Here is a 20,493-nt window from a genome sequence, read left to right as displayed (position 1 = left end):
TATATACAATCAACTTCTATGTCCATAGTTTTCATACTAGTGTTGAGAAATTGAGGGTATGTGAAATGAATCTCTAGGTAAAACCAAAGTATGTAATTTTGATTTACAACAAGCTATCAACCTGGGTGCCAGTAGGTGTCATTGCTGCTATTTGAGTTGAATGAACACTGAGAGAACTCCACTTTGTCACTCTTTTTTTTATTTCCACACAGGATCCTGGCATTTGTTGAATGTGCTGCTTCTTGAATACGCAATTCATATTCTTCAGACGTGCATAGAGGAGGAAGAGAATGGGAAACCTTTAGAGACGCTGCAGAGAGATCACCCTCCCATCCAAATAGTTCAGGAGTCTACCTACCTCCTGGAGGTGTTTGCTGGCCAGCCCAAAGTAGAAGGGGCTCCGCAAGTTACTATTGAAAATAGCAAAAGTGAACTTAATATAAACAATATTTTGCTTAAGGTTCTAGGATTTTCGGTGGATGCAGCCACTGGGAACAAGGTAATACACAATGATAATTTAATTGTCATAAGATGAACACAAATAAGTGTCAAAATTGATGGATTCATTTTCCATTCCCCTGGATTGGAACAAAAGGTGCTAAAAACAGGTGTTGCACACAACGCCTGTTTTAACACATTTCTTTCTGAACTGGGGGATCTTGCTTTTTTTGTCTGGTGGAGCTGCGGCTCGGAACGTAACTTACATTTCTCCAGCATGGGGTCTGGCATGGATTCACATGCTCATGAATATTCCCCGTCATCAGGCTGGGAATCCTCGGTAAAGAAAAAACCAGTATCAGTTTCGTTTCTGATCTGTCTTTCGTAGTAATAACCAATCACTGGTCTCTGCGTAATACTGACCACAGCCAATGACTGCCCTCTACCTAAGCACCGCCTCTGGCAGCCATCTTCAGATTTTTACCGCACGTTCATGTGTTGGGATCCTCGTGCTATTGCTCTCGAGCGTTAGTGCTATTTTTTCGCGCTTTTCACAAAAAACTTCGATTCTTTCGGTCAAAAGAGCCTCAAGCTCCACCGATCCTACATCCGATCAACGGGGACCCGTGTCGGATTCATCTGTGCCCCTCAAGGGTGAAGATTTCGTCGAGCTACACTTCGGAGGACTCCAGAAGCTTCTCAGGCCCGGTCTCGGAGATGGCCCAGGAGAAGGGAAGCTCGACGCCCGGAAAGCTGTTCAGGGTCTGCCCTGGATGCCAGCTGCAGAACGTCTTCAAGGAGGACGAACACTCTTTCTGCCTTTACTGCCTTCATGAGGACAAGACGCACGTGGAAAAGGACTGTGCGTTTTGCGGCAACATGTCGGAACGGACCATGAAGGACCGCCATCAACGTCTCGCCAACTGGCTGGAGGGTAAGAGCCCGTCTGGCGAGAAGAAGAAGAAATCCGAGCGGTCTTCTAAGACCTTTGAGGGCGCCCCGGCGACGGGGGCCCAACATAAGGCCAAGCACCGCGAGTCCGCTGGCACCGGGAGCGCCGAACGGTCGGGCTCTACGGGCGCCAGGCAGGGCGCACCCTCCCCGGCACCATCAACCACGAGCCAACGCTCTGGGTCGGGTAAGAGGAAGGCCGAGCACCCGGCGAAGCTCCTGGAGAGGCCCCGGTCGAGCTCTAAGGCAGAGGAGGAGCGTGGCAGTGCCCCCTCCCTCAAGGATAAGGCGGTGAGCGCACCTAAGGTGGTGAAGGCCTTGATCCATCCGACCAAGCCCTCTATCGAAACGGTCGCGGCGGCCCTGGCTCAGCCTGTGGTGGCTGCACCAGTGGTGGCGACCTCAGGGCCCAGAATCTCCCTGCCTCCTCGGAGGGAGTCTTCCTTTGTGCCCATCGATAGGACCCCCGTGAAACCCTCCGTGGGGAAGAAGAAGGGGGGGCAGGGCGTCGTCGTAGAGTCGGCCTCAACCTCAGAAGAGGAGCTGATCGAGGTCTTAAGCCACGGCCTAGGCGTGGAGGAAGGCCAGCCCGTCGGAATGGACCCCGACGCAGGTGACGACGACGACATCGTCGAGGATACCGACGGGGCCCCTGCTCGCCCGTCGGATTCCCCTCTGCCAGCGCCGCAAGACAACTCGGCGGCCATTTTGTTGGCCATACAGTCCTTATGCTCCGAGATAAGGACGAGGCTACCGTTACCGACGGAGGAACCTCTCCCGTCGGGGGATCCAGAACCGGGACCTTCTGGTGTTCCCCCTACCAAGAAAAGAAGGATCCATCCACCACCTCCTTTTCAACCGTCGCGCCCCTTCCAGCCCTCCTCCCCGTCCACCCGAGGGGATGATACGGGGACTGACACGGCAGCGACGGGTACGGACGACGAGGCATACGACGAGGATTTTCCGTCGTCGCCTCCCACCAGGGCCTCTCCGCCCGACGAGATCGGATCTTTCCACTCCATGATCTCCAGGGCTTCCGAGCTTTTCCAACTCTGCCCTGAGGAGAAGAAAAAGGAAGGCTTCCTTTATCAGCGGCGCGAGGCCAAGAGGAAGACGGTCCTCGCAGTGCCTCTGTTGGACGACATTTGGGATGAGGGCCTTTCCCTCCTCAAGAACCCTTCCACGACGCCAGCTAGAAGAGACCGGTACGAGAAAAAGTACCGGGTCCCGGACACGGCCCCCCTATGCCTCCGGGCGCAGCCTACCCCGGACTCCGTCGTCTCCGCGGCAGCCAGGAAGAAAGCGGGGGGGGGTGCGGCCTCCACATCGACTTCCCCGCCGGACGGCGAGGGAAAGAAATTGGATACTATAGGGCGTAGAGTCATCTCGTCGGCAGCGACGACGATTAAAGCGGCCAACGCCTTGGCTATCGTGGCCCGCTACGACAGGGAGCTCTGGTACAAGATAGCTCCCCTGCTGGATTTTCTGCCGGACGACAAGAGGGCGGAGGCCCTTGAGATCCTGCAGGAAGGTGAGGTGGCCTCGGACCACGCCATCACCGTGGCGACGGACATCGCCGACACTGGGTTCCGCCAGCTGGGCAACGGCGTTTGCCTTCGACGTCGTGGATGGCTCAAAGCTACGGACTTCCGGCAGGACGTCCAGACCAGAGTCCTGGACATGCCCTTCGACGGGAACAACCTGTTTGGGAAGACAGTGGACGATTCCCTTCAGGCCATCAAGGCGGATACTGAGACGGCCCGGGCCCTTGGAGTCCTGCAACGACGGACGCCCTTTCGGAGCGGCGGAGGCAAGGGCACTTCCAAAGGTTCCGGCGGCGGTTTCGCTTCCTACCGTCAAGCGGCCCGCTCGTCGTCGCAAGAGGCCTACAGAGGACGAGGCAAGTCTAGCGGACCCCGCCGTCGTCGCCAAGGAGGTCAAGGCGGCAAGGCCGCGTCCAAGCAGGATTGAACCGGCCGTGGGGTCGGGCCCCCACCGAAGCACCCCGGTGGGAGGCCGGCTGGCGGGCTTCGTCAGCGTGTGGGAGTCCATCTCCACCGACCGTTGGGTGCTGGACGCTCTGGCCCGGGGCCACGCGCTCGAGTTTCAAAGAAGGTGCCCGCGCGTCCCCCCCGTGGCCAGGAAAGAACTTCACGTCCCTCAACTTCTCCTGGAGGTAAAGGCGATGCTCAGAAAGGGCGCCATCGAACTCGCCCCAAAGAGGCTTCGGGGCTCCGGAGTCTACTCGAGATACTTCCTCGTGAAGAAGAAGACGGGAGGATGGCGCCCCATCCTAGACCTGCGACGTCTGAACAAGTTCATCAAGGCGCAGAAGTTCCGGATGGTCACCCTCCAGCACGTCCTGGGTCAGCTGGAGGAAGGAGACTTCCTATCGTCGTTGGATTTGGAGGATGCCTACTTCCACATTCCCATCCTAAAGGGGCACCGCAAATTCCTCAGATTTGTGGTCCAAGGGCGTCATTACCAGTTCAAAGCCCTTCCCTTCGGACTACGGTCGGCACCCAGGGTATTCACCAAGTGCCTTGCACCGGTGGCGGCGCAGCTGCGCCGCGAGGGGATCCACGTCTACCCCTACCTGGACGACTGGCTCATCCGCGCCAAGACGAGGGAGCTCGCCGTGGTCCACACGGCAAGGACCGTCCAACTCCTCACGGACCTGGGATTCTCCGTGAACTACGCCAAATCCCACCTGGTGCCCGCGCAAGCCGCACTGTTTCTGGGAGCGAGGCTCGACACAGTGTCCCTTCTGGCCTCCCCGTCGGAGGAGAGGACCAGGACCATCTTGGGCAAGGTGCAACGGATGTTGGTGGCCGACGCGGCCAAAGTGAGGTCCATCAAGTCCCTCCTCGGGATGATGTCTTCCTGCATCTACCTCATTCCCATGTGCAGGCTCCGGATGCGCCCGTTGCAAGAATTCCTGGATGCGCGCTGGATCCAGACGACGGGCAGCTTCGAGGAAAGGATCAAGCTCGACGAGAGTTTCCGACGAGCGATACGGTGGTGGGGCACCCGCGCGCATCTGACGGCGGGCATGGACTTCCAGACCCCAGCCCACCAGGAGACTGTGACCACGGATGCCTCCCTGGAAGGGTGGGGAGCGCACACCGAAAATCTGCACGCAAGGGGACTCTGGCTCCCGACGGAGAAGTCCCTACATATCAACGTCCTGGAGCTCCGTGCAGTGTTTTGGGCCCTCAGGTCCTTCCTTCCGTCCCTCAAGGGCAAGGTGGTGAGGATCTTCACCGACAACATCACCACCATGTTTTACATCAGGAAACAGGGCGGAACCAGGTCCCCAGCGCTGTCCAAGGAGGCGCAGGACCTGTGGCATTGGGCCGTCGCCCAAGGGATTTTTCTGGTGCCGTTTCATCTGGCAGGGATAAAAAACACCATCGCCGACTCACTCAGCAGGGAGCTGCGCTCGTGCCACGAGTGGGAACTACGGCAGGATCTGGTGGATCGCCTCTTCCGACGGTGGGGCACACCCCAGATCGACCTGTTCGCGACGGCGACGAACACCAAGTGCCGGAGGTTCGCCAGCAGGTTTCCCCAGACGAGGAGCATGGGCGATGCTTTCTCGTTCCCCTGGGAGGGCCTGTTCCTCTACGCGTTCCCTCCCTTGCCTCTGCTAATCCGGCTCGTCAACCAGCTCAAGAGGTCACGGTGCAGGATGATTCTCGTCGCACCTGCGTGGCCGAGGCAGATATGGTTCCCGGACCTTCTGGACTTGTCAGCGTCCCCGCCGATCAAGCTGCCGGCGGACGCGGATCTACTCTCCAGGGAAGGAGGCGCCATCCTCCACCACGACCCGAAGTCGCTGAACTTGCAGGCCTGGCTCCTGCAGCGCTAGAGTTTGGAGGATACGACATACCGGCCGATTGCAGAGAGGTTCTTGCAAAGGCCAGGGCGTCCTCGACTCTTAAATGCTACGGACACAAATGGAAGAGGTTCTCTGTCTGGTGCCACGCACAGAAGATTAACCCTCTATGGATTACGGCTCCCCAAGTACTGCCGTACCTGCTGACGCTGGCCAAAGCTGGTCTGGCACACGCGTCCATCAAGATTCATCTTGCTGCGATCTCCCGATACACCAGAACCACGGGCCGGACGTCCTTGTGGTCTCATCGTCTGGTGAAAGAGTTCATGAAGGGACTGTTCAGATCGTTCCCGCCGGTGAAGGCTCCGGCCCCGGCGTGGGAGCTCAACGTGGTGCTGACCAAGCTCATGGGACCTCCGTTCGAGCCTCTGCACTCGGCCCCGTTGAAGTTTCTATCGTGGAAAACAGCTTTTCTTGTGGCCATCACCTCCGCACGACGAGTGGGAGAGATCCAGGCCCTTTCCTGCAAGGCCCCGTACTTGACTTTCCACGACACGAGGGTAGTGCTCAGGACGCACCCCTCCTTCATGCCCAAGGTACCGTCGGACTTCCATCTCAACGAACCCTTGGTGTTACCTGTGTTTTTCCCGTCGCCTTCGTCGCCGGCTGAGAGGACTTTGCACTCGCTGGATGTAGCTAGAGCGCTGAAGTTCTACGTGGACCGCACGAAGGGTTTTCGGAAGACGTCACAACTCTTTGTGAACTTTGGACCTGTCAATCAGGGGAAGGCTCTCTCGAAGGCTTCCATCTCCAGATGGCTCTCCGGCTGTATCATGTGCTGTCACCGGTTGGCAAACCGACCGCTGCCTGGCCGTCCGAGAGCCCATTCCACCAGAGCGATCGCAGCTACCACGGCGTTCCTATCTGGTGTGCCCCTGCTGGACATATGCAGGGCTGCTACGTGGAGGTCGACGCACACCTTCACGAAATTCTACTGCGTCGACCGGGATTCCAGGGAGGAGTCCAGGGTCGGCCAAGCAGTGCTGCGCAACCTGTTCGCCTGAGGTGAGCCTGGTGAGGAGGTAAGATGCTTAATGTTGAGTTGATGTGATGCTTAATGTTGAGCCTTTGCCACCTCCCGTGGTTGTGCATGTGTGTACTGCTATGTATTCTTTATTCATGAGCATGTGAATCCATGCCAGACCCCATGCTGGAGAAGGAACAAGTTACTTACCTGTAACTGTTGTTCTCCAGCATGGGTCTGGCATGGATTCACATGCGAACCCTCCCGCCTACCCCTCTGCGGCTCTTCACTTGGTCATACTGCCACTTCACGTGCTTCCAAATCTGAAGATGGCTGCCAGAGGCGGTGCTTAGGTAGAGGGCAGTCATTGGCTGTGGTCAGTATGACGCAGAGACCAGTGATTGGTTATTACTACGAAAGACAGATCAGAAACGAAACTGATACTGGTTTTTTCTTTACCGAGGATTCCCAGCCTGACGACGGGGAATATTCATGAGCATGTGAATCCATGCCAGACCCATGCTGGAGAACAACAGTTACAGGTAAGTAACTTGTTCCTTCCACCTGCCCCCTCCACTACCTGACAAAAAAATACAGTTAATGCCAGCATGACCTTTACATGCTGGCCTTAATGCATTGCATTCGAGATTCCACTAATCACAATCAATAATTGTGGAGGTAATTATACTTTTTTTCCAACACAAATTGTAAAACAAAGCTGTAAAAATAATTTTGCACATTAGAAATGTTTAGAATTGCATATGAAGCAGACCATTTGCATGGAGGTGCAAACTGATCTATTTCTCATTGTTGCTTGCAACAGAAGGCTGCACTCTGAAGGCTGCTTTGCTGCCTTTGCTCTCCTTCCCATCGCAATTTTCGTAGGTCTCCCATACCCAGTTTTCCCACTTTACAGCACCAAATCACACACAATGTCCCCCGCGCACCCTGATGCCACACCCCAAGCCGGCCCAGGGGAAGCATGATGCACTATTGTACATCGATCTATGTACTATTCTCTTTTGTGCGTTGTGCTTCTTTGTGGTGGTTTCCAGACTGCAATCGGTGCAAACATATGTGGTCCTGTCCTTGTTTTACTCTTTAGGTTAAAATGACCACCTTGAGTGTTTCCACAAAGTTCAGCTCAGTACTTTGAGTACTTGATGAAGTCTATTTTTTGCAAATATGTGTATTCTTTCACTATGTGAATAACTATTTAGTTTGTTAGATTCTAAAACAAAAAGCGAACTGTCTATCATGTGCCATGCCCATAAGCAGCAAAGGTTACATATTGTAATGTTAGGCATGCCATCCTTGGGCGGCTTTGGCATTAAAGGCTCAGCAGCCTGAGCCTTTGTACACACAAGCTAAGTGAGGACCCGTGCGAGAGTGTACGTGAATACCAAACCAAGTTAATAGTTTTCAATTTGTGTTGGGACCACAAGGGCACCAGGTACTACCCCATTCATGCCACCCCTTTTCACTTGTCTGCCCCGGATCCCTTCTCACTTGTGCTAGCTAGGATGGCAGGTATGGGCAGAACTGTGTAGTTCACACTCTGCAAGCGACAGGACTCATGTCTAAAGGGATATATCTTTTTCAGCATTGGATCTTTCATGGACTTACATGCTCTTTGAATATTCCCTGTCGTCAGGCTGGGAATACTCTGTAACATTAATAGAGCAATACATTGACAAGCACTTTTAAAGTTTAAAGGAAAACTGCTTTAGAGTCATTTTGGGTCATACTGCACACAACCAATTAGACAGGTCCCCTTAACTCCGCCACTGGTGGCAATCTTTAGATTGTTTAACACACGTTAAGTGATGGGAGTCCTTGAGAATCCTCTCTATACAATTTCAGTGTTTTTTGTTTATTTTTAATAGTGTTTCCCCTACGGCACTGAAATCTCAGCCCATTCCACTGCCTCCACAGTTCAACTGTTCTGTCTGAGGGCTTCAGGAGTCCAATGAGATGATAGACACGAGGAAGAAAAACCTTTTTAATGCTTGCTCGACTTGTAATCTGAAGAACATTTCCATCGCGGATCTTCATGAGCAGTGTCTCTACTGTCTGTATCTGGAACCACAACTTGAACAACTGTACCATCTGTCAGTCTTTCTCATCCATGACCAGCAAGGACCACCACCACAGGTTAGTGGCCTGGTTGGATGAAGGTGCCAGCCAGGCACAGCAGACCCCTAAAGGGCACTCCCTCTTCAAAGAGGCAAAGCTCCCACAAGGAATCTACCCGGGAAAGGAAGCAAAAAGGGGACATGCATCACACGTTCTGACTGCTCCTTCGTCAATGATATTGTTGACGCCTACAGTCACATTGTCAACTTCGGCGTCGAGAGCTCCTTCGTTGACAGCTTTGTCATCCACGCACTGTTGAGAAAAGCGATGCTCGTCTACGACTACAGTTACATAGTCGACGCAACACAGTCGGCCCAAACCCTAGTCAACAACGAAATTCTCTTCGCTGACAGCCAACCCGTCGACCACCTCGTCGATGACCAAAGCAATGGTATTCCACCATTGCATCGCAGGCTCAGTTCTTCAAAGCCCATTACATCAATTTTCTTTAACTCATTTTGTCGCAATGTAAAGGGGGCTTGAGTTAGGGCATTAATTAAGGTGAGGGAATATGGGACGGGTGATGGGGGGAGGGTCTACCACCCGCATTGATTTGTGATGAAATGTGTTTTAAAAAAAAACATTAGATGAAATGGGCTTTCGAAGAAATATTCTAGGGCAAAGCAACTAAGTCAACTAGTAAAACCATTGCTTCTTTCCCGTTGACTACTTAGTCGACAACCAAATCTTCAACGTCATTGCCATCCAGACCTATGCCATCACCAAGCATGACTACAAGTAAGTGGAGGCATCCGAAGATTGACCTGTTCGCCACAGCGACCAACCGAAAATGCAACAAGTTTGCAAGTCAGTTGCCCCAGAAGGAGCACTTGGGGGACACATTCTCATTCCACTGGGAGGGACTGTTCCTTTAGACTTTCCCTCCAATCCAGCTGCTACCTCGAGTTCTCAGTATACTCAAACAGAACCGCTGCACAATGATCCTGGTGGCCCCAGCATTGCCGCAGCAGATGTGGTACTCAGACTTCTCTCTCCGACCTGCTCTCCAGAGAAGCCGGGTCAGTTCTACATCACGATCCATCATCCCTCAAATTGATGGCTTGGCACCTTCAGCTGTAGAATTTGGAAGCATTCTGCTGCCTCCAGACTGCAAACGAATCCTAGCCAGGGCAAGAGCATCACATATGCTGTCCTGCTACAGGAGCAAGTGGAAACTTTTTTATCATATGGTGTGCAGCTCAACACCAAGATGCATTACAGGTTCAAGCTGCTAAAGTCTTGCCATGCCTCATGTCTTTAGCAAAACTTGACGCACCTGTCTATCAAGGTGCATTTGGCAGCCATTTCACGCTACAAGCGTACCTCAAATCAGCCTTCCCTCTGGTCGCATAGGTTGCTGAAGGAACTCCTCAAAGGACTGTTTTGTGTGCTTGGGAACCCTGCTCCAGCTTGGGAACTCAATGTGGTCCTCTCAAAGCTAATGGGACCTCCATTCGAGCCACTTCACAGAGCCCCGCTGAAATGTATCTCCTGGAAGACGGCATTCTTAGTTGCCATCACTTCAGCCAGACGGGTAGGTGAAATGCAAGCCCTCTCCTCTCTCTAAATCTCTCTACTTGAGTTTCTACCAGTGTAAGGTGGTTCTGCACACAAACCCATCTTTCATGCCGAAGGTCCCTTCGGCATTCTACCTGAATGGACCTCTGATTCTACCTGGGTTCTTTGGCTCTTCTTACATTCTCTAGATGTCGCCCGAGCCCTCAAGTTCTATGTGGCCTGAACAAGGGAGTTCCAAAAGTCATCTCATCTGTTTGTTTATTTTGGATTTACTGGCAAGGACAACGCACTTTCAAAGTTTTCCATTGCAAGAAGGTGCTTTGCGTGTCTTTCCCACTGCCATGGTCTGACCAACAGACGGGAGCAGTGGCTTCTACTACGGCGTTCCTGTCCGGTGTCCCCCTGCTCGACATCTGTAGGGCAGCCATGTGGAGGTCTGTCCATATCTTTAAAAGCTTCTACTGCTTCAATAGGGGCTCCAAGAAAGAGTCCCAAGTTGGCCAGGCAGTGCTTCCCAACCTGTTTGCATGAGGAGAGTGTTCCAGAGGTGAGTTGATTTCTTCTGTTGAGCTGTGTCTCCGTCCATATCTTTACAAGCTTCTACTGCTTCAATAGGGACTCCAAGAAAGAGTCCCAAGTTGGCCAGGCAGTGCTTCCCAACCTGTTTGCATGAGGTGAGTGTTCCAGAGGTGAGTTGATTTCTTCTGTTGAGCTGTGTCTCTGCCCCATTGGTTGTTTATGTGTACTGCTGTATAATCGTATTCAAAGAGCATGTGAATCCATGAAAGATGCAATGCTGAATAAGGAATAAGTTACTTACCTGTAACTCCTGTTCTCCAGCATTGGTACCACATGCAACCCTCCCTCCTTCGCCTTTCTGCCTCTTCTTGGCTCATACTGCCACATTATGTGCGCTACCAAATCTGAAGATGACCACCAGAGGTGGAGCTAAGGGTACCTGTCTAATTGGCTGTGGGCGGTATGACCCAAAAGGACTCTAATAGAACACTAAACTGACAAGTAGTTTTAAACTTTAAAGGTAAACTGCTTTAATGTTACAGAGGATTCCCAGCCTGACGATGGGGAATATTCAGAGAGCATGTGAATTCATGCAAGATACCAATGCTGGAGAACAGGAGTTAAAGGTAAGCAACTTATTCCATCCTTGACAGATACAGGAAACATCTAGAAGCAATAGCCTCCACACCAGTGCAATTGCGAAAGCGAAGCAAAAAACATCCTAGTCGAATAGACTGTGCATGCCAGTTATGTGTTTGGGTGAGACTGTCTCATCAACCAAGGCCACCTTCAATCCACTCAAGTTTTAAAGCATTTGTCTGAAAAGCGATCTGTAAATATAATTGAAAGGGCAAGGTACACATGAAACGCCAACAGGGGAAACACGCTCTTCATTAGAATCATGCACGCATTTACAGATTCATATGGGAAAGTGGAAACAATGAAGCACTGGGTCATGTCCAAGTTTGAAGTTCCTGGCATAATGTTTGACTGCATCATGTTTTTAGCAGGATTCATTACTTTTTGGAATGGGGTGGCAATTGGTGTACCGTTTAACATCCAATGAGGTGGGAATAGTGACACCAGTAGTCAATTAAGTTCAGTATAATTAAAGTGGTACCCAGTAAGGCATCATCTGCCTCAAAGCGGCAGTCTGAGTGTCACCTAAGTGCTTTTTGTACCTGGGATCAGTGCCTTTTGTATGGTAGGGGTTTTATTAAGTAACAGCCAAATGGCTATAAAGTAAGACAATTGAAGAGCTCAGACAGCACTTTGCAGCACTCGCTCAGCAAGCAACAAGCTGGAGGTGTGTGTCTAACGGGATGTTTTCATCCTTGACCTTGTCAGAGGCAGGAAACAGCTGATAGCAATAGCCTCCACACCAGTGTGATTGCGAGAGTGCAGTATAAACCATCCTAATGTAATAGACTGTGCATGCCAGGTGTGTGAATGTGTGGGACTGTATCCCCCAAAAAAGCCTCCTGCAAAAGCATACTGTACATATAATTTAGCTGAGGTGTCCTCCACATGCTCAGTACAATGTTTAAAATGGCATATTTAGAAATGGGTTGAACCTGCCAATGCAATTCCAATATTTAATGTATTCATTCATTGGTTGATTGTAATGTACGAACCAGAGGACCACAGGTGGCTTTTAAGTGCATTAAAACAATGCAAAAAAAGTCTTATTAATGCTTATCAAGTTAGGGTGAAGGTAGTTTCAAGAGATAGAAGAAGAGTGGTACGGTTAGAGCACAGAGGTGTAGATGAGTTTGTGGGAAGGACAGAGGTGAGGAGAGTCGTAAGGATATTAGAGTAGCAAGGGTAGAAGGGAAGGGGGAGGAAAGGAGAAGGGTAAGGTGGGGAGCGCAGAGAGAGTGCAGAAATCAGAAGGGTAGGTGGGAGAGTGGGAAGACGGCCAGAGGGAGTGAGATAAGGCGGGAGAGGGAGAGAGAAAGTAGAGTTAAGGTTGTTGTAAGATCAGGGCGAGGTGTGAAAGGGAGTGACTGAGGGTGAGACTGAACCAGAGCATGTGATATTGGCACTTTTTTCCATCAAGTCATATTGACAACCCTGAGGTGTGCCAGCTTAGTGTATCTTTAGGGTATCCCCAGAGGGAGCCACGTAGATTTGCCTTTAGGCTTTCACTAGCAGCACTAGATGGTAGGTGTTACCCAATCTCTAGTTGCAAACCTAGGGAATATGGAAGCCTGATTAATATCATACGGTCTAGTTATATTAATATTGAACAATCTAAGTTGTTTAAATAAAAGTCACTGAACTCTCTTGGAAACTGCAAATTCTTAAGGCCATATGTAACAATATTTGTATACGTTACTTCAATACATTGATGTACACAGTTTGTTTGCATGCATAGTATGTCTAACCTTTCTCATTCTCATTGTAATATTTCCTTGGAGAGATTTTCCTTAGCTGGCTGTGTTCGCCAGAGATTTAAAGCACTTCTACCACAAAGTACCACATGACTTTGCGCATACAACGAAACAAACCACCAATAGCCTTGCACAATAACGCACGACAAATAGAGACCAAAAAATCACACCTACACTCAGTGAACGGTGTAAACCGAACTGAAGCTGCCAACAGCATTTCACAGCTCTCTTGCGCTTTTTCCCGCTTTGTCCTACTAACTTACCCTACCCTCTTGCTTTTCAGATCTGCCAGAGCACCACGGGACCACTCCGGTGGTGATAGTGCGCAGTATAAATATCCTTTAACATAACATCACATATCATTTAGAGGCTCTTCCAGTTTTAGGTTAATGTCGGTCCTGATATTTGCAGCTAATGTGAGAGTTGGCTATCATCCAGTTGTCCATATCATTAGTTTAGACATATATTACCCTCTTACAATTTAGAGCTTTTATTGTTCAAAGTCATATCACCAGAAAGTTTGCCAAATGTTGTTTCAACATTACAATTTACAATTATCCATTCTGATGCGTTATAATGCTAAATTTCATGATGGTCCAGCTACATGATGTTTAGCTGGTGTGATTTCTAGAGAGCATTGTTCCTTTTAATTTATTAATTTTGTATTAATGACTCCATCATGTGTGCTTGCGCAGATTTGTATGGTCATGATTTGGCATGAATCTTAGATTTTTTTGTCAAGAGAATGGGCGCTAACCCTTGTTAAAATAATAGTGCGCTCAAAAATTGTATGGGCTTAAAAGATGGGCAATAATACAAAATATATAATAAACATCTTTTTAATGAAAGTCCCTATGTAAAATGTTACACAAATAATGTTTAAACCGCTTTAAAATGAAGCACTAGGAGGCGTCCATTTTGTGAAATGGATGAGCCTCCTGTGCTTGAGTTAATCTCTGCCCTCGCGGCACTAATGAAACAAAAGCCACCTGCTGGTAGCTTTTATTACAGCAGCGGCTTTTGCTTCACTAGTGAGAAGCGGAGAGCAGAGAAGTGCTTTTATAAATACAACATTGTTGTATTTACGATTGCTGTGGTTAGAAAACCATGGAAATCATAACTGCAACAGCGTTTTATTTATAATTGCAGTGGCTTTCGCTTTGGGTCTCCCGGACTCAAAGCAAAAGCCAGCGTAATCATAAATACACAACATTGCATTTATAATTGCAGTGGCTTTTGCTTTGAGTCTCCCGGCTCCCCCTGCCAGGGGAGGCGGTGGGGGGCGTGAGACTCAAAGCGGAAACCAGCGTAATCATAAAATACACAACATTGTATTTATAATTGCAGTGGCTTTCGTTGTGAGTCTCCGGGGCTAGCCTGGGAAACTAAAAAGAAAACCACTTCATTTATAAATACAATAATGTTGTATTTATAAATGTTGGTACATTCCTTTTGAGTCTCCCGGTCTCCCACGGCTTGGGTGGGGTGCCCGGAGACTCAAAACGAAAGCCGCTGCAGTCATAAATACAATGCGATTGTATTTATAATTGTGGTGGTTTTCTTTCTAAGTTATCGGGCTCCTCTGGACCGGGGTAGCCCTGGAAACTTAGAAAGAAAACCACCCCAATAATAAATACAACACAGTTGTATTTATGGTTGCAGTGGTTTTCTTTCTAAGTTTCCCAGGCTTCATAAATGCAGGTACTTTCGTTTTGAGTCTCCCGGGTTCCCCGGTCAACCCCATGAATTTACTGTGGAAACGGGCGCAGATCCCATGTTCATGTGCCACTGAATTAACTAGCCTGACTTCATCCTAGTGGCGTATAGTTGAGGAGCATCTATTACAATAACCTAGTCTGTGTGATTTTGAATGAAGGGAAGGTATGCCCGGTGGGGATGCATTGATAATGAAGCATACAATCATGTACTACCAAGTGTTTTGTCTGAATTTGTGGCAGAGGGCCCGTGCAACATCATTAATCCAAGAAGGCCACTGTTGCAGATACTATATTCGTTTTTGAGCTGTAATTTCTTTTGGGGTGGTTCTATGAACAATTTGCTAAGTAGCTTTTTTATTAAACATGATCAAAGGAATAGAAAAGTTTATATATGTATTTCTTTTATATCTTTTACAGATTTCGAGATAAAGCCTAGTAAATTATTATCACTTCATTGCAAACCTTTGACTGTCTGCTCACTAAATTAGAAAGTTTGAAATAATTAGCAACTTCTCATTGAAATAGAATATTTCTCCAGCATGGGGTCTGGCATGGATTCACATGCTCATGAATATTCCCTGTCGTCAGGCTGGGAATCCTCGGTAAAGAAAAAATCAGTATCAGTTTCGTTTCTGATCTGTCTTTCGTAGTAGTAACCAATCACTGATCTCTGCGTCATACTGACCACAGCCAATGACTGCCCTCTACCTAAGCCCCGCCTCTGGCAGCCATCTTCAGATTTTTACCGCACGTTCAAGTGTTGGGATCCTCGTGCTATTGCTCTCGAGCGTTAGTGCTTTTTTTCACATTTTTTCTCAGAAAAATGTATCTTTTTTCGGTCAAAAGAGCCTCAAGCTCCACCGTTTCTTCATCCGATCAACGGGGACCCGTGTCGGATTCGTCTACGCCACTCAAGGGTGAAGATTTCGTCAAGCCACGCTTTTGGAGGACTCCAGAAGTTTCTCAGGCCCATCTCTGACATGGCCCAGGAGAAGGGAAGCTTGACGCCCGGAAAGCTGTTCAGGGTCTGCCCTGGATGCCAGCTTCAGAATGTCTTTAAAGGATAGTTCCGGGACTTTTTTTTTATTGTCCCTACGGTTCGGCCAGGTGTTTTTAAGCATAAATCGGTAGATCGTAGAAAACTTTCCTATGGACCTTACCTGAATTTTCGTCCATTAACGCACTCGAAATCAGCCGCCATTTTCTGATAATCCTATCATTTCCCCCCATCGACCTGGCTCACCTGCTTTTGCGGCACTAAATCAAATCCCCCGCCCCTGAGCCTGACATCAGCAGACGCGTACCGCCCATTTCCCAACGCCAAAGCACGTTTCGTGTCAACAATCGCTGCGCCTCAGCTAATGAAGTGTCGCCATGGAAATGGCAGGACGCCTCTTTCCTCAATAAGTATAAACACACCGTTTCACAACACACAGCAGCAGATTTTCGATTCCATTACTCTCTCTGTGTTACTTTGAGTATTCTGTGACTCGTTTCTGTGCTCTGGTCAGCTACCTTCGCCGCTTCTAGGCCTTGTGAACACCTGTACCATCTCTGTAAATTATTTTACTTTCTTTACCACACAATGGCTACAATAATGCCGTATATGTACGAGCCCGAGTACACCGAGCAAGAACTACTGGAAAGGCAAGCACGCGAAAACGATGGGGATTCGGACGGCAGTTGGGAGGACCAGTCAACGGATGAAGAGCCTGGACCATGTCGCATGGACGGCGTCTCCACCTGGTGCACGTGCAATCGGTGCAAGCTAATGCCAACTGAGGAGGAGAACTGCTGCTGCCGTGAAAATTCCGGGTGCTTGGCCTACATTTCGGAAGGTGAGCCAAGTCCGCAATGCATTACCGAGCTGCCAGAGTTCAGGGAAGCCTGCCTCTCACGGACCGTGTTGAGGATGATGATGGTGCTTATGCACGAACTTCGCGGCACTGTTTGTCCGCGTAATCCGAGTAACGAGTAAGTATACTCTGGTTGTGATGTCAGTGATGCCACTACTATGTCATGGTCGTCTCCCACATATAAAATTACATCTACATATCATTCGAATGCATGTAAATTGGTTCCATATTGTGCATTTTCTAGATAGAATTTTTTTCAAAGCAGAATGAAATTTTTTACCTGAATCGACAGTGATAAGAAAGTTTTGTCATTTTAATACAGTTTGCATCTTTCATTTTCACAGGTGGTACAGGCTGGTGGCCTATCGTTGCTTCACTTGGTGGCTTCACGGGAGGCTCGGACACCGCGTTCGGAGAGTAATACCTGCCTGTGCGGTACTTGCCATTAGACAACATTTCCCCAGCGACAGTGGACAATACCGCGGATTTTCCCTGGATGTGCTGCAACCGGAACTTTACAATGTGTAATGTTTATTATTTATGTTCAATTGAAATTAAGATCTAAAATAAAACCCAACATATATTTTAACAATGGTTGTTTTGATTTTTTAAATGAATCTAGTGTGTCTCCATTGAATAGTCTTCCTGTGCCTTGTCTTGTCACACCACATGTCTCCGGCCAGCATCCTCCCCCACGCTGGCCGCCCACCTTCAATCCACATAACCGTTGAACCCTTATGCAGCAGACATACATATGTTATTTTGCGGGTTGGCATCAAGCCTCCCGGCCTTGCCTCCTCCCCCAAAAATACTTACCACACCACTTTGTTCAAGCGTTGGCAATAAAAGGAAGGCCGTTGGATTTTATTGATACAAAACATGGTTATAGGTAAATAATCCATATGGTTGATCATAATAAATCATCCTTTTGGGCACCGGGTACAGAGATGACCCCCTCTGGCCCGTGCCGCCTTGCCACCACAGGCCAGCCTGCTGCTGACTAACTGCCTAGGCATCCAGGGTCTCCAGGGTGAACTGCACCCATATATTCTCCTGGGAGGGTGAGGTATTTATAAACTCACCCCCCTGCCTTCCATGTACTAGATCCTGCAGCCTGCCTCTTACATGCAGTTAGATGGCCTCTCCTTGGTGAGGCCCTGCGGCAAACGAGTCTTGTTTGCACGACCACCGCCCCAATCCACCCCCCCCGCCCTATCAAAGGCAGTTCGCACCGGGGTACTTGTGCTGGCAAGTGGAGCTGTCAGGGAGCTATAAAGGCCAAGAGGTGCCAAAGACCATGTACACTTCAAAGTGGTCTATAGAGCATGGGTTGTTGTTCCCATGTCTACCTCCAGACCCCGTGTCTCCTGCCAAGCATCCCCCCTCACGCTGGACGGCCCCCTGCAATCCACATAAGTGTGTCTCCATTCACGAGTCTTCATGTGTCTTGTCTGCACGACCACCGCCCCAATCCACCCCCCCCCCGCCCTATCAAAGGCATTTTGCACCGGGGTACTTGTGCTGGCAAGTGGAGCTGTCAGGGAGCGATAAAGGCCAAGAGGTGCCAAAGACCATGTACACTTCAAAGTGGTCTATAGAGCATGGGTTGTTGTTCCCATGTCTACCTCCAGACCCCGTGTCTCCTGCCAAGCATCCCCCCTCACGCTGGACGGCCCCCTGCAAACCGCATAATGCCACGACATATACACGTCATTCATTCACAAACACACCCCTGTTTCGAATTCTTTATAACCCACTTCATATTTCTAATGAGAACTTCTTTGCGCTTTGCTAGTCAACCCGTGAAGGTGCTGGTTATCTGCTCTTCGTCTCTGTGAACTTCCGTGACCACTTCGAGGAAACTCGTCAGTTTGCAACCTGTGAACTGCTCCCTGTTCTACGACAAGAAACTACTCTGATCCCTGCATCTAACTGTTTGTTCGTCAAGGTAAGGCCATGTACCATAATCATTTTGCGTCCAATTTCTTTTCGTTCAAGACAGTACATGCAAGGAACTAGTCACATGTTCTGAGTTTAGTCAAATTATTTTTCTATTTTTTTAAAGTTATTCAAATACTTATCCGCATGTGAATAACGTGTATAGTTCCAAGAACCAAAACGAACCTTGCATTGAACCTTTTATGTGTCATTTAATTTTTTAACACATTGGTATTCATAGAGAATTGTTGATCTTTACTTTTCAGAACTTTCCACAATGCCTGCCTGTTCCATTGGCGGTTGCCCTTCGAAGACCCATAATAAATCTGAAGGTACTATAATGCATGTTTTCCCTAAGACAATAGATCAGATAAGAGAATGGGTCCGATATTGCGGATATCCACCGTCTGAGCTTGAAAGTAGAGTCCTAGAAGTCTTTGCGGACAAGAGGGGTGATCGATACCGCATCTGCAGCAGGCACTTTAGCTCAGACATGTACTCCACATCATTGCTAATAAAGAAGAACACACCGCGAGCGAGGCGAAAATTGCTCTCAACCGCTATTCCCACTCTATTCGTCCACATCCCTCCACTGGTGAGTCAAGTTTACGTATTTATCTCTCGGCCTTGCGGTAGTGTGTAGCATTAGCTAACAATAATTTCCCCATTTATGTATCCACTCAATATGAAGGCGGAAGATTCTCCATCCGTGTCGTTATTGCAGTCATCAGCCACTTCAAGCGCCTATCGGGTAATCTTACTTAGCTATTCTGCCACTGACTTGTTTTAGGCATGTAAATCAATAGTTTTAATTTATCGTGTAATTATTTTACCTAATGGTACACCCTTGTACTCGTCCTCTAGTCTTTGTTTTCAGTTATAATTATTGTTATCCAAAATAATGCAAGTACTGTCTTTCAGGGAGATGCTGAGGAGTCCAACGCATTGACGACAACCGTTGATGTCACTCAGATGCTCGAGGTATGTTTCCGGACAGTTCCATCGATGGAGATCATCAGATCTTGCATTCTTGTAGCGTGATTGTTACACACAATGTTTCTTTCGTTTTTAGCCATTGATATGTCCTTCTGTCGTCGCCCTCCTATGTGTCTTCTTTTTTCAATATTGTGTTCATTACTAATGAAAGTCCTATGTTTCAGGGAGTCGATGGAGCATTAGTCCAAGAAGAAGGGGGAGCATGCAGTTACGGGTCGGCGCAACAGCTTGCAGAAGTGTGCACCACAGTTACATCGTCCCTTGATGTTCTTATGCATTTCGAGGTATGGATACTGACAGTTCGATCAAGCGAAATCATATGACGTGATTACATCCGCTATACTTCCTTCTTTATTAACGCAAGTACTATGTTTCAGGGAGATGACGGAGCTTCTTCTACAAGAACATCACCCCTAGTAGTTGATGCAGATCTCTGGGTGGTGACACTTCCAACGATCGAGCAAATCGAATCATATTTACATATCCATTATTTATTTTAGACAACTGATCATTTGTGCAGGTCTATTTAGATGAGCCGTTGACGCCTGCACAAAGTTTATGTTCTTTTTAACAAAATAGAAAACCATACTAATGCAATTACTGTGTTTCAGGGAGTTACTGAAGCATCATCTTCAATAATATCATCAATGGAAGTCTATGAGGAGCCCGAGGTATGGATCTTGACAGTTCCATCTAAATAGATTAACAATGCGTGAATAATTGTCGTTTGAATGTTCTACACAAAGCGTTCATTCGTGTTTTGCTATTGAGATGTACGTGGGTATTGGTCCTCAAGTACATTTTGTGTTTTCAATATTATTATACATACTAATGAAAGTTCTATGTTTCAGGGAGTCGATGGAGCGTCAGTGCGTGATGGATGTGCTTATCATGAAAATATAGTCGTTGCAGCGCAAGAGGAAGTGGAGACATGCACACACGAGTCGGAGCAACAGCGTCCTGATGTTGAAGTTCGAGGCAAGAAAGTTTCAAAGAAAAGAAAGCAAAAGAAGGTTAGTGTCCTGGTCACTATATTATGTTGTTTTTCACTGTTAATAGTTCAATACTGTAAGTTGTGTTTAAACTGAACATCCCTTTTCCAATCTGTCCTCTAGTTGCGAGTGGGTGTACGAACTAGATCTACACAGACAGTGAAGCGAACGAGAGA

At 48.6% G+C, this 20,493-nt stretch overlaps 1 protein-coding gene across 2 annotated transcripts in view; it reads left to right on the top strand.

Annotated features, from left to right (window-relative positions):
* Positions 1-20,493, top strand: part of RFX8 (regulatory factor X8) — a 1,087,262-nt gene that overhangs the window by 1,020,426 nt on the left and 46,343 nt on the right. For both annotated transcript variants that reach the window (XM_069636724.1, XM_069636725.1), the window contains one exon: positions 213-499. In XM_069636724.1, coding sequence (XP_069492825.1) covers positions 213-499 — 287 coding nt within the window. The remainder of the gene's footprint in view (positions 1-212; positions 500-20,493) is intronic.

The sequence above is a fragment of the Ambystoma mexicanum genome, chromosome 7p (assembly GCF_040938575.1).
Source record: "Ambystoma mexicanum isolate Mex_15411 chromosome 7p, UKY_AmexF1_1, whole genome shotgun sequence".
Taxonomy (NCBI): Eukaryota; Metazoa; Chordata; class Amphibia; order Caudata; family Ambystomatidae; genus Ambystoma; species Ambystoma mexicanum.
Note: the sequence above shows the minus strand (reverse complement) of the source record. Positions and strands in the feature narration are given on the sequence as shown.